Below are 12,619 nucleotides of genomic sequence, written 5' to 3'. Positions count from 1 at the left end.
CACTCTCAGAAAATAAAGTACATAATTGTACCTTTAGGGGTACAATGGCTTGTCACTGGGGCTGTACCCTCAAGGGTACAATATTGTACCTTAACCTTTAAAAGAAACGGTACAAATATGTAACTTTTAATGCTTTTTGATCCTCAAAAAGTTACATATGATCAAGAAGATACATACCTTGAGGTCCAACAGCAAACACTCCAGTGTTAATTGAACTCTCCTGGGAGTTTATATGACTCCAGACTCAAGAGTGTTGAAGTTAATGAGATAATTAAGTGATTCATTGAGTGATGATTGAGCATTATTAAAGACACCTGATGTTAACAAGCAGAATCACTGAAGAAGAAAATATTTTTTTTTTAAGACACCGTTATGGTGATCAGTGTTTGCTTTAGTTGGGCTCTTGGCCCTTAAATCATTAACTTTAGATTTTGTTTGGCTGTTGTATCTGAGTTATAACTGCCAGATGAACAAAGAGAAAAGTTGATCAGGTGGTGTTGGTTATGTTTTGACATCATCATAATTTGACCTGAATCACTGAACTCATTTAAAGTTTAATCTCAGACTTAACTGTTTATTGTTGATTACGGCATCATTGTGATTTTACAGCAAAAGATTTTCAGCATTTTCAATATAATCTAAATATTCGTAAAAGTTGTTCTGATCAAAAGACTTTGAAAAGTCCTTTATAGACACATTGACATCAATAATCAGCCTGTGAATCTCAAAAATGGTGACAATAATAAAGCATGTTGCAGTGGCTGCCACCAATCAAAACTCATTAATGGCTCCCATCATGCATTGCGGTATGAATAAATTATGATCTGAATTGTCTATGTAATTTCCTTTCCCTAATTGAATATTCTGCTCGTCACCATTGTTGAGATTCATACACTGAATCTTGATGTCTGTGTGTGCCTAAAAGAAATATTTGTTTTATCAGAACAACTTTTAAGAAGTCCTTTAGATTATTTCAAAACTTCTGGATCTTATGCTGTATTATCACAGTGATCAACAATAAACATTTAAGTCAGAGATTAGACTTTAAATGAGTTCAGTGATTCAGGCAATTTATGATCATGTCAAAACATAACCAACACCACCTGATCAACTTTTCTCTTTGTTCATCTGAGAGTTATAACTCAGATACAACAACCAAGAAAAATCTAATGTTAACAGTTTAAGGGTCAAGAGCCCAACTCAAGCAAACACTGATCACTATAACGGTGTCTTAAAAAATTATATTTTCTCCTTCAGTGATTCTGCTTGTTAACATCAGGTGTCTTCAATAATGGTCAATCATCACTCAATTAATCATTTAATTAGATCATTAACTTTAACAATCTTGATTGTTAATTTAACATTCATATTTTAACACTTTCTTGAGTCTGGAGCCAAATAAACTCCCAGAGAGTTAATTTAACACTGGAGTTTTTGCTGTGAATATTTATCAGTATTTAATATCAGTAAATTGACTTACAAAATTTTTATTTCCTTTATTTCAAGGCTACTCAAATATAGTGATAAGTTAAAATATACCTTAAATGATTAAGGTATCATTAAAACCTTAAAAAAAAAAAATTACTTAGCAGAGGCTGTCTTTTGACATTGTACCTTAAGAAAGGGTATATATTTGTACCTTTTAATGCTTGGGGACATATATGTACCTTTTTGACCCTCAAAAAGGTACATATATGTACCTTGGGGGACAGAAATGGACTCCTGCTGTACTCCTATTTCTGACAGTGTACCTGGTGTTTGTGGCTACTTGTGGACTTCCTGCTACTCAGCAATGGGACAGTACACACAGGAAGGAGGCATTACATGTTGGCGTCGTCTCTGTCCTCTGGCTGAGGGTGAGAGTCATAAAGCAACAAAACTGCTTCCTAAAGAGACCTTACAACTTTTAACAACATGTGATTTTACTTTATGTCAGGCATCGGCTACGCAGGACAGCTCATTCAGGTGTACAGCTGCATGTATTACATCATCTCATCTTCTCTTTCAGATCCCAACTTCCATGGGCCAGCTGTGACAACATGTGGAACACAGGTGATAATAAATCAATCAATCAGTACATCTGAATAAAATGCTATTATAAAAAGTTCAGTTTCAATGGAACTTGAGCTGCGTCGAGATGCTGTGGGAACGCCTCTGCGTGATTGCGTCGTGAAGCACCTGAAATCAGACCAATGGCGTGTCGGAACGTCACAGGCGGGTGATGTCATTGACTAGGAAACTATAAAGCATACCTGGAACAAACAGTCACAGGACGAGCAGGAGCAGGACGAGGCAGAGGGCAGGACGAGGCAGAGGGCCGTGAGAGAGAGGCACGAGGCCGGTGGCGTGATTACTCTGATGAGCGACACCTGCGAGACGCACCGGTCTCGAATTTCTCACGGAGGAGCGGAAGCATAAAGGAGGAGCGACGACAGTGAAGAGCGAGAGAGGACAGGCCTGAACTTATGTTGTGTTTTTGTTTCTGTTTTGTGTGGCCAGCAGTCGTCCGTGAGGGGCTGCTGGCTTTTACTTTAATTTTGTATTTGTGTTATTTTGTTATTAAAGTGTTTGAAAGTTCGCCAGTTGTTTAATGTTTGGTTATGCCTCCTTCTTCCCATAACAACATACCTCGTTACACTGGTGCCGAAACCTGGGAAGAAGGAGGAACGCGCTGTCAAAGAGCCCTCGCCGCTGTGGGGAATCCGCGGTGCCATGGAGCATGGTGAGCAGAGTCCGTCGCCATGGACGCTCGAGGCGGTGCGCTGGAGTGAGTTGCCGGGGGGACGGACAAGCTCGCTGCCGGCCGCCTGGGTGCTGGAGGGACGGCTGCCGTCCGTGAGGGAGCGGAGGAGTTGCCGCCGTCCACCGTGGGCCGGAGCCTGCTGTCGTCCGCCATGACCCCCCGGTTCGATTTGCGAGTAAAGTCAACTAATTCGGGTTAAGAGTGTACTGAACAGTGTTTTACACAAAGATTTACTTCAGTTCTGTGACAGAAGATGAAAGTAAAGTAAACTGATGTTACTGCAGCTCATACAATTATTAGTTACATTTATAATTAAACTGAACTCATTATTTATTGTTACACCTCACAATTACTTTTCATACAGTATAACAAACATGAACAGAGTATTTATAATGAAATATTATATTGGAGGTTTCAGCATGCTTAGACATTTCTTTTCTCGTTTCCAACATATGAGCAGCTGGAAGATTAATTTCTATCAGATAATTTTAGAGACATTCTGTTAACTGATGCTTTTGTGTGTTTGTATAGTGAATATCTGACAGATGTCCACTTTCTAGATTGTCTTGCTTGTTGAATATTATCAAATCATCCTCAATTTCATGTTCTTCATGAGTAAAATCAGCAGAAACACATGAGAAGTAAGTGTAAGTGTAAAATATTCAGTTTTCATCAGCTTCAGATGATCAGCCCAGTTTGTTCATCAGTTCATCAAGTCTCAGGTAATTATTACTTCACTGAAATGTTTCATACACATTCATATTGTTATATAAATCCCACATACATGTTAAATGTGAGTAAAACCAAGTGTCATGTTTCTATTTGTGATTTTGAAGTTGTGAATGATGACAGTGTAAATATAATGTTGTTTCTCATGTAAATCTGCACACTGTCCTCTGGTGGTGAGACTGTAGAACTGCAGCTCCAGATATTACAGGAGAAAGACCTCAGACTGCAGTTTATCTACTTATAAAGTTACTGAGCCATTTACTCTCTTTTTTAAAATATTTTTTTGTTATAGATATTGTATAATATGTTTTGTTGTATTTTACAGTACTGTAGTGTGAATGTTTTGCAGGTAGAAGTGGAAAGACTTTATTCACAGCTTTAATCAGAGCTTGAGGTGTTTCTAATAAGTGTCTCATTATTGACATATTTACCATATTTATATTGTCTACTCTTCAATTTAGTCTGATAGAGATCCTGTGTTTTGATCACAGTGGTTCCTGACAGATGCTTTTGAATGCAGTTACAGTATAGACACAGTAGATCCCAGCGGGTGAATTATAGTCATGAATCATGATGCAGTAAAGGAGAAATACATAGATTGTGATGGAGGAGTTTGATCTGTTTAAGAGAGCATCAAATTCACAATTTAGTTTCTTTCTCCTTATCCACCTTATTCTTCACACAGCCATTCATATCTTGACTGTGCTTCTGGTGTAATTCTCAGCCAGTTATTTTCAACAATCCGTTGTGCTGCTTTCTATATTGCAAACTTATCATATTATTTTAATTGTATTATCATAATCTTAAACACACTGGATTACAGCACAAGTTGTTTGACCGTTTACAGCACTTTGTTGGTCTTAGTTATTGACATAAGAGTTGCTACTGAATCAGAGGTCTTGCCTATTTAAAAAGAATGGATTCTTCACAATGTAAGTGTTTGCTTCATAACGTTATATATTATTGCTGTGATGATGAGCTTCATACTTTAATATTAATGCGGGGTATTGCATATGAATTTTTAAGGACTTAAATACTTGTGTACTAGTGATGACTGGCTTAGAAATTAGTAAATATATTGAGTCATAATTCATGTGGTGATCGTCTCTAAACTCTCTCTGTTTATATTGTGTCTCCATCATGACTGTGGCTTGATGCTCATCTACAAAATCAGGAAGTGCTGAGGTCAAAGGTCACAGGCCGGAGCTGAAAACAACCTTTTTAATGTAGGGATAAGATTATGGACTATTCTCTATTTGTACTGTTGTAAACTCATTGCACACCGCAGGACCTAAATTCATAAAATGAATTTGTCAAGGAAAAAAACATGTCTTGAGTATTTTATTATAGTACATGTTTTACCAGTGACGTTTATTTTGAGGATAACAAATTTGTGAAAATCAAGAAGTGAAATCATGGACACTTTCTGCAGCATGACATGAAGACAAGAACATAATCTCACTACATTTACTCCACTATTTTATAACTATGAAGCTCAACTCTGTTACTCAAGTTATTGATCAAACAAATAATATTTCATACAAATTTAGGAAAACAAAATTATCATTAACTACTACTAACCAACCTTTGATTCAAAGGTTAGCAAAACTTAGTTAGAACATAACAACCATTTGCAAATAAAGTGAAAGACCTTTGAGTTTAACATTTTCAGTGTTTACCAAAAGTCCAAAGTCCAATAAATGGCAATCATGTTTATATATTTATTTTTAATTCAGTGTGAGATGAGGAAGACCATCTAGGAGACAACAGCAACTTTAGTTTTGTGCTGTTTGAGCACATTATAATACTTTGTATCAAACTTTTTTCTACCTCTCAGTTTTTACCAGTTCAATAGATAGCTCAATTTTCTAAACGACATGTTTTGCAATGGGACATTTTTAATTTACATGACACATTGTCTGTGCACAGAGAGGTCTGGTGTAAAAAGACATAACTTTGACTTGGGTAAATGATTAACTTGTTTGTTCAACTCGTGGATCCCCAAGCGGGGAAGAGTTTCAGAGGCAAAGACCAAAAAAGACACTTGTGAAGAAGTGAGCTCAAAATGGCAGGTCCTCTAAAAGTCCTCGGCTTCATCTTTTGCTTGTTTTCCGTCAATACTGAGCGAGGTCAAGGCAAGTGTTGGTCTTTATTTGAATGTCCTTTTTATTTACATTTTACTGACTTGAATGCTGCATGCCCTTCTTTCTTTTTATGTCCACAAAAGGATAATTTTCTGGCAGTGAATAGAATCATAAATTCAAGTGTTCTGGGGTATTTTTCTTTTTTTAATGTATTATTTAATGCAAATTCTGACATTGGCCGTTGGTTTAATTCTGATGACTGCACTTGCTAATTTTCTTAAATTCAAATGAATGAATAAGACTGTATATGACCTGACTGATTTCATCCAGAACCCTACAGTAAAAACTGTAGACAACTGGAGACAAGTCATTTCAAGTCAGTCGTCTAAATGTTTAAGAGAAATTAAATCAAAGCAATATAGTGTAGCACAGTTAGACAACCATTCAGAAAAGGTCATGACAGACAATAACAGTTGTTGTTGCAAAACTTCAGATATTTTAAACATTGTATATATAAACATCATTTGTTTTAATTTCAGGGAATTCACAAAGTCCTCAGTTTGTCATGTGTGTTATTGAGGGTTTCTACCCTAATAACCTCACTGTACAATGGAGAGTAAAAGATATCCACAGCCCGAGACATAAAGTCAGCGGTGAGAGTGAATGGAGTGAATCTACACACTACACCTGCGAGGTCACTGACCAGGGGAAACTGATTAGTGTGAAGAAGAACTTCAACAGTAAGTCGTCTAATATTGGTGTGCTCTCTCTAGTTCATACACTTACTTCTATAAATCCACATTTACACATTAAATCATATTCATTTTCTTACTCTTTAACAGCTAAACCTACTCTGATGCTGAAGCCACCAATTGTGACAGAATTATTTGTCAATAATAAAGTTGTCTTGGAAGCTGTTGTTTCTGGAGATGAAGAAAAGACAGTGCAAGAAGCTTCAGTGTTGTGCAAAGTGAAGAATGAACCTGTAAGCAGTGTAACAGGAAATATAAACTTTTCTCAAGACATTTCACAGTTTATAAGAATCCACAACATCATCGTTGATACAAAGACATGGTTTGATGGTGAAATGGTCACCTGCAGTATTCATGACACAAATAATAACAGAGACATCAAGAAGGAGATTCATTTTGATAAAGGAGGTAAGTCAATCCAAATAATCAACGTTGTGGCTCTGTATGCATTCATAGATGAAAGGTTGAACACCGTTTTATTGTATGGCACAAAAAAAAAAAAAAGAATGTAAGCACATTTGAAATGTGTCAAAAGCTGGCTTGTCAAACTTTTGTTATTCAATATTGTTTGATACTTCTGTTTGATTTTTTTTTTTTATGAATCTTTATGATTATTTCCATTTCAGATGGACAGACACCCAGTGTTGTCATTTACAGACCTGATATGATTTACACAGAGACGGTCTCTCTGGTGTGTGAGGTCACCAGCTCTAAACTTGGCGATGTCTATATCATGTGGAAAGTGGGAGAGCAGCGTTACATAGAGGGATCAACCAGCACTCACATCCACCAAAAGAACTCAATGTCTGTTCTCAGTATTCTGACAGTGTCGAAACAAGAGTATGAAGATCCCAAAACCACCTTCACCTGCGCAGTCAAACACGCCAACATGGGCAATATAGGATCTCCATTACAAGTTGTAACAAGCAAACGTAAACAGCCAGAATGTCCATTTTGTCCTGACTATTAATGTACAAGCAACTTTACTAAAAGATCATGATGTGTATCTGTTGTTCACTTGTACGCTCTCCAGAGCTTCTGTCCTGTTGTTGTCTGGTCAGATCATAAATCTTTGATCTTGTTTTTGTGCATTTTTCTGGATCAATGTTCTCCAAGGGTTAAACATCAAAGCCAAATTACAGTCAAAACTATGTGTTTAATTTGTTATTGCATGCAAATAAATATGGTCACACGAAAACACAGTCAGCATAATATCATAGTGTGAAAAATTTATAGTTTTCAAGAGAAGAATATCATTGTGAGTGTGATTCTGTTAGCCTATTCATGCCCTTCAACATTTTCACATTCTGTTCACTAGAAATTATGATTTCAAATCCAGAACAATTTTGATTTGATTGTGTTGTTTATTAAGCAATAAATATTTGTCTTTGCATGTTTTATTCGAGCTCTCGTGTGGTTTTTAACATCAGAAACCTTTGTGTGGTTCATTTTCTGGTCCCTTTTTATCAGTATTTAGAGAAAGAAGAATATTTTTTGTGATTCTGCACACAGCAAAGCCACATTTTCATTTCCAAAAGTCCCATCAATATAAATATAGAAATTTACATTCATTTTAATGCACAGATGTTTTGTAGTAAGGGTGTGTGATATTTTTCATTAGTATATCTGTATTAAATACTGATTGTTGAAAGTTACTTGATAACAGTATCATAAAGGTAAGAATATGCACATTTTTATAAAGTGTATGGTTTAATGTACTGAGTAACAGACAGTTGAACGGTATGTTTGTCTCAGCTGTGATGTGTGCAAATAAATATATGTGAGTACATGCAGTGCTTGAGTGTGTATGTATCAACAGCTCATGCATGATAAGTCTTCAACAACTCTGTCAGTCTTTATATAAAAACATTTCCCTGAAAGTTTGAGTAAGAATAGTTTGAAAGAGCATGCACACAACGAGGCTGTAAAAGCGACTTGTGAGTAGATTTTGGTGTGCAGTTTGATGACGTTTAATGTCCTTGACAATCTCTGTCGTCTCATTTAGCCACTGGTTAGGAACCCAAATTCGGCCCACTGCCCACATCTGACACATGTGGAAGTGTAACAGATCAAGGGCCTCATTTATAACTGTTGCGTACGCACAAAACAGGCCCTGAAAGAGGCGTACGCTACTTCCGACGCATAAGTTGTGATTTATAAAAACAAACTTGACGGGAAAATTTGCGCACCTGCACGCAAACTCTGACCCATGCGTACGAACGTTTTGGAGATGGAGCAGTTTGGCGACACCGATGGTGAGCTGGAGTTAAATGTCTTTTTGGTCACTTTTAGAAAGAAAATCTAAAGAAAATTATACATATACAGAAAGATAATACAAATATAATTTCACTCACCAAGCCTATCACTTGAAGCAAATATCCGTCCCTTCTTAAGTGAGCGCGTTGGGCCGTTTAGTGAAACTGACGCAAATAACCTATCTAACGGCAGATGAAGTAAAACCGTAAATCTTCATGAGTCCTAATCATAAATACAGTGCATGTTCACAATAACAGTTTAAGTCCTCCTGGGAAGTTTGTATTCATGAGGTTTTACTATTTTACTATTTATGTTTTAAATTAATTTATGAAGCCACTGTAAAATGTATCATTACATGTTATATTGTAATACTATAATACTGTCATATTTTGTGCAGGCATTAGCTTACTTCATCGTAAATAGAAAAGCCTGACAATGTAACTGCTATACCAAAGTATTGTGGTATTACATGTTTCTCACTGACACACTCATAACTCTTCAAGATCGGGCTAAAAGAAAATCCCAAGCTTCCTACTCATATTTTCATCATTGTGGGGGCGTTCATGTATGTTCAATTTGTAAATACGATCTTTATGATACAGGTATGTTTTGAATGCATCAATAGCTCTAGTTTAGGGACAATCCATACAAACAATCTTTACTAAACAGACTGTCACAGTGAGAAGATTTTTGTCCTTTAGCAATGCTAAAGGCCTAACCACTGCAGTTAACACCATGCTGTTAAATAAAAGTCTGTAGGCAAGTCTTAAGGTTAGGGTTAGGGTTAACCTTAACCCTTAATTTCTAACCCAGACCCAGTTTCACAGACATGGTTTAGATAAAGCCAGGATTTGTCCTTAGTTCAATTTGGGTATTTAATTATAGCTTTTAAAAATGTGCCTTAGAAAAAAAAAACATTACTGGCGTGCATCTTGAGACAAAACAATGGCACTGCCATAAGATATGTCATTTGCTTTCAGGTAATACAGCTCAAACATGCATTTTAGTCTGGGACTACAGGCTTAAGTCTTGCCTGTGAAAGTGTGAATCCAGGGTATTATGTTGTAACTTCTTGTATATAATTATGCCAATGTTACCAAAGTGTTGCGTTGGACAGAGGATTAACTCTAAACCAACAGCTTGTGTACACTGTAAAACCTAACAGTAATATGTACTAAATAAAATTGAGTTCACAGCACTCAAATATTACCGAAACTTGAATGACTGAAACAGAACTCAAACTGAATGAATTATAGAACATTTCTAGATCCCAGAATGATAATTGTATAATTAAGTGATTAATTAAGTGATGATTGAGCATTAGTGATGAGCACCTGCTGTTAACAAGCAGAATCACTGAAGGAAAGAGAAACACAAGAACTACAACTGACTTCCAGCCACAGCAAAATCAACTGGAGATAAAAGAAGACATTAAACATCTCAAGATCTCAGCAGAGGAGGATTAAACAACTCCACAAACAGCATTACAAGCTTCACTTATTATTAACCACTTTGACTTTATTACTGCCATTCGTCTACAGAAGTTCTTATTAGAATTAACAAAGGTTTAGAAGTTGATGATTTGAGTTTCATTTAAGGTCACCATGATGGAGATCAGCGTTTGCTTTAGTTGGGCTCTTGACCCTTGACTTTTGCACGTAAGATTTTCTTTGGCTGCTATAATTGAGTGTTTATAAAACATATTTGTTATGGCACAAAAGCCAAGAAAAAGTCTGATCGGGTGTTGATGGTGAAGGATTGATGATGATGACAATCATCATTTAGTGGCTTGATTCACTGATTTCATTCAGAGTCTGATCTCTGATTAAAAGGGCAACATATTAGTTTCACTCAAAACTGTGATTCTACAGCATAAGAGCTAGCCATGTTGTGACCATCAGATAATATGAAGGATTTTACAAATAGTTGTGCACTAAAAGTTTCACAGAAAAGGTATTGCATTACTAAGACTCACACAGACATCAATAATCAGCATATGAATCTCAGCAATAGTGACCATTAATAAATGATTCATGCTGCAATGCATGCTGGGTACTAGCATAATACAAAACTTATCCATGGCTCCCAGCATCCATTGCAGCATAAATCACTTTTTTAATGGTCACCATTGTTGAGATTCATATGCTGATTCTTGATTACTGTGTAAGTCAGCATGATACCATAGAGGTTTTTAAAATCTGATTGTCACAACAATGTGTCTTACAGCAGAATCAGTTCTATTATAATGAATAATACAAGTAATACATCATCTGTCTAATCAGAGATTAGGCTCTGGAAAAGATCAGAGAATCAAGTCACTAAATGATGATTTCTATCATTCAAACATAACCACATGCTCATATTTTCTTTTGGCGTATGTGCCATAACAAATGTGTTTTATAAACACCCAGTTACAGCAGCCAGAGGAAAAACGTCTCGGTTACATATGGTAACCCTCGTTCCCTGAGGGAGGGAACGGAGACGTACGTCGTGGTGAACGACGAATAGGAATCTCGCTAGAGAGGCCAATCTACTTCGAGTGAAACTAAAACAAGCCAATACACATTGGCGTGCAATCATTTGCATCAGCTGCGCAGCCTCGCAGCGCGGGTATTTAACGAGCAGCTGGTGTGATTGCACTTCAGTTTTTTGCTGAGGAGCCAAGCCTGAAAAGCTGGTCGCCCCGGCGGGTAGCAGCAGATGTGGCGACGGGACGTACGTCTCCGTTCCCTCCCTCAGGGAACGAGGGTTACCATATGTAACCGAGACGTTCCCTATCGTCCGGTCACTACGACGTACGTCGTGGTGAACGACGAATAGGAATCCCTAGTAAAGCGCCACAGCTGCTGCACCCCATCCAGCGCCCCGTGTAAGCCTCCACACCTTCTTGCCTGGAAGGACGATAGGAGAGGGCTTACACCGAGAGTATCCGTCACTGTTGTTCCGTTATAACCCATACAGTGAGATTATTGGATAACACTGGGAAAGCGTGCCCGATCTGAGGGAGGGGAACGCTGCGGGAGCCACATTCTTAAGGAGAGTTATGTGGGAATAGACATATGGACTAACCCGAGGGTTGTACTGCATATGAATAATGGGTGACTTAGCCCAAGGGAAAGACACAGGCTTCCGTTTAGGAGCAGCCGTGGAGAATATACACATATGGGATCCCCGTAGGGTCACACATATGGGACCCAGCCTAGACCCGGATCTCAAGGATTCAGCGGATAAAGGCCTGGCACTGGACGCTCCGCCATGTCCGTGCCGAGGGTGTTGGAGGACTCAACAGGTTCGACTCTGGAGCAATAAGGATGCACAGTAGGGTGCAGCAAGCCGACAGAGCCGGTACTCTCAGTGCTTCTACCCGTTTAGGGTGAGAACACGGGAGGACACGGGCTCTACACGTAGGCTATAGTATCTAGCGAACGTGTTAGGTGTCGCCCAGCCCGCAGCTCTACAGATATCTGTTAGCGAGGAGCCACGTGCCAGCGCCCAAGAGGATGCAACGCCTCTCGTGGAGTGTGCATGCAACCTGAGCGGGCAGGGCATGCCTTGAGCTTCGTAAGCCAAGGCGATGGCATCCACTATCCAGTGGGCCATCCTCTGCTTGGAGACAGCCTTTCCCTTCTGCTGGCCTCCGTAACAGACAAAGAGCTGGTCTGAGGTCCTGACGCTTTGAGTTCTGTCCACGTACATACGGAGAGCGCGAACGGGACAGAGCAAAGCCAGGGCTGGGTCTGCCTCCTCCAGGGGCAGCGCTTGCAGGTTCACTACCTGATCTCTAAAGGGAGTGGTAGAAACCTTGGGCACATAGCCAGGCCGGGGTCTCAGTACAACATGGTTGTCACCCGGCCCGAACTCTAGGCACGACTCGTCGACCGAAAATGCTTGCAGGTCCCCTACCCTCTTGATCGAGGCCAGTGCAATCAGCAGCAAAGTCTTCAAGGAGAGAAGCTTTAAGTCTGCTGACTGCAAAGGCTCAAAGGGAGCATCCTGAAGTGCTCGGAGCACCAGGGAAAGGTCCCAAGAGGGTATGGAGGGGGGACGAGGGGGAT

The 12,619-nt window shown here is 38.8% G+C and overlaps 1 protein-coding gene across 1 annotated transcript; it reads left to right on the top strand.

The window, feature by feature from the left end:
• Positions 1 to 5,211: 5,211 nt before the first annotated feature.
• LOC307172058 (Ig heavy chain C region, secreted form) lies at positions 5,212 to 8,096 on the top strand. The gene is made up of 4 exons (XM_079894087.1): positions 5,212 to 5,607; positions 6,096 to 6,296; positions 6,399 to 6,716; positions 6,935 to 8,096. Exons 1-4 carry the CDS (start codon positions 5,538 to 5,540, stop codon positions 7,276 to 7,278), a joined length of 933 nt encoding a protein of 310 aa, XP_079750213.1. The 5' UTR covers positions 5,212 to 5,537; the 3' UTR covers positions 7,279 to 8,096.
• The last annotated feature ends 4,523 nt before the right edge of the window (positions 8,097 to 12,619 follow it).

This window comes from Squalius cephalus (assembly GCF_949319135.1).
Source record: "Squalius cephalus genome assembly, chromosome: 1".
NCBI classification, from domain to species: Eukaryota; Metazoa; Chordata; class Actinopteri; order Cypriniformes; family Leuciscidae; genus Squalius; species Squalius cephalus.
The sequence above is the reverse complement of the archived record's forward strand: the minus strand, read 5'-3'. Positions and strand labels throughout refer to the sequence as shown.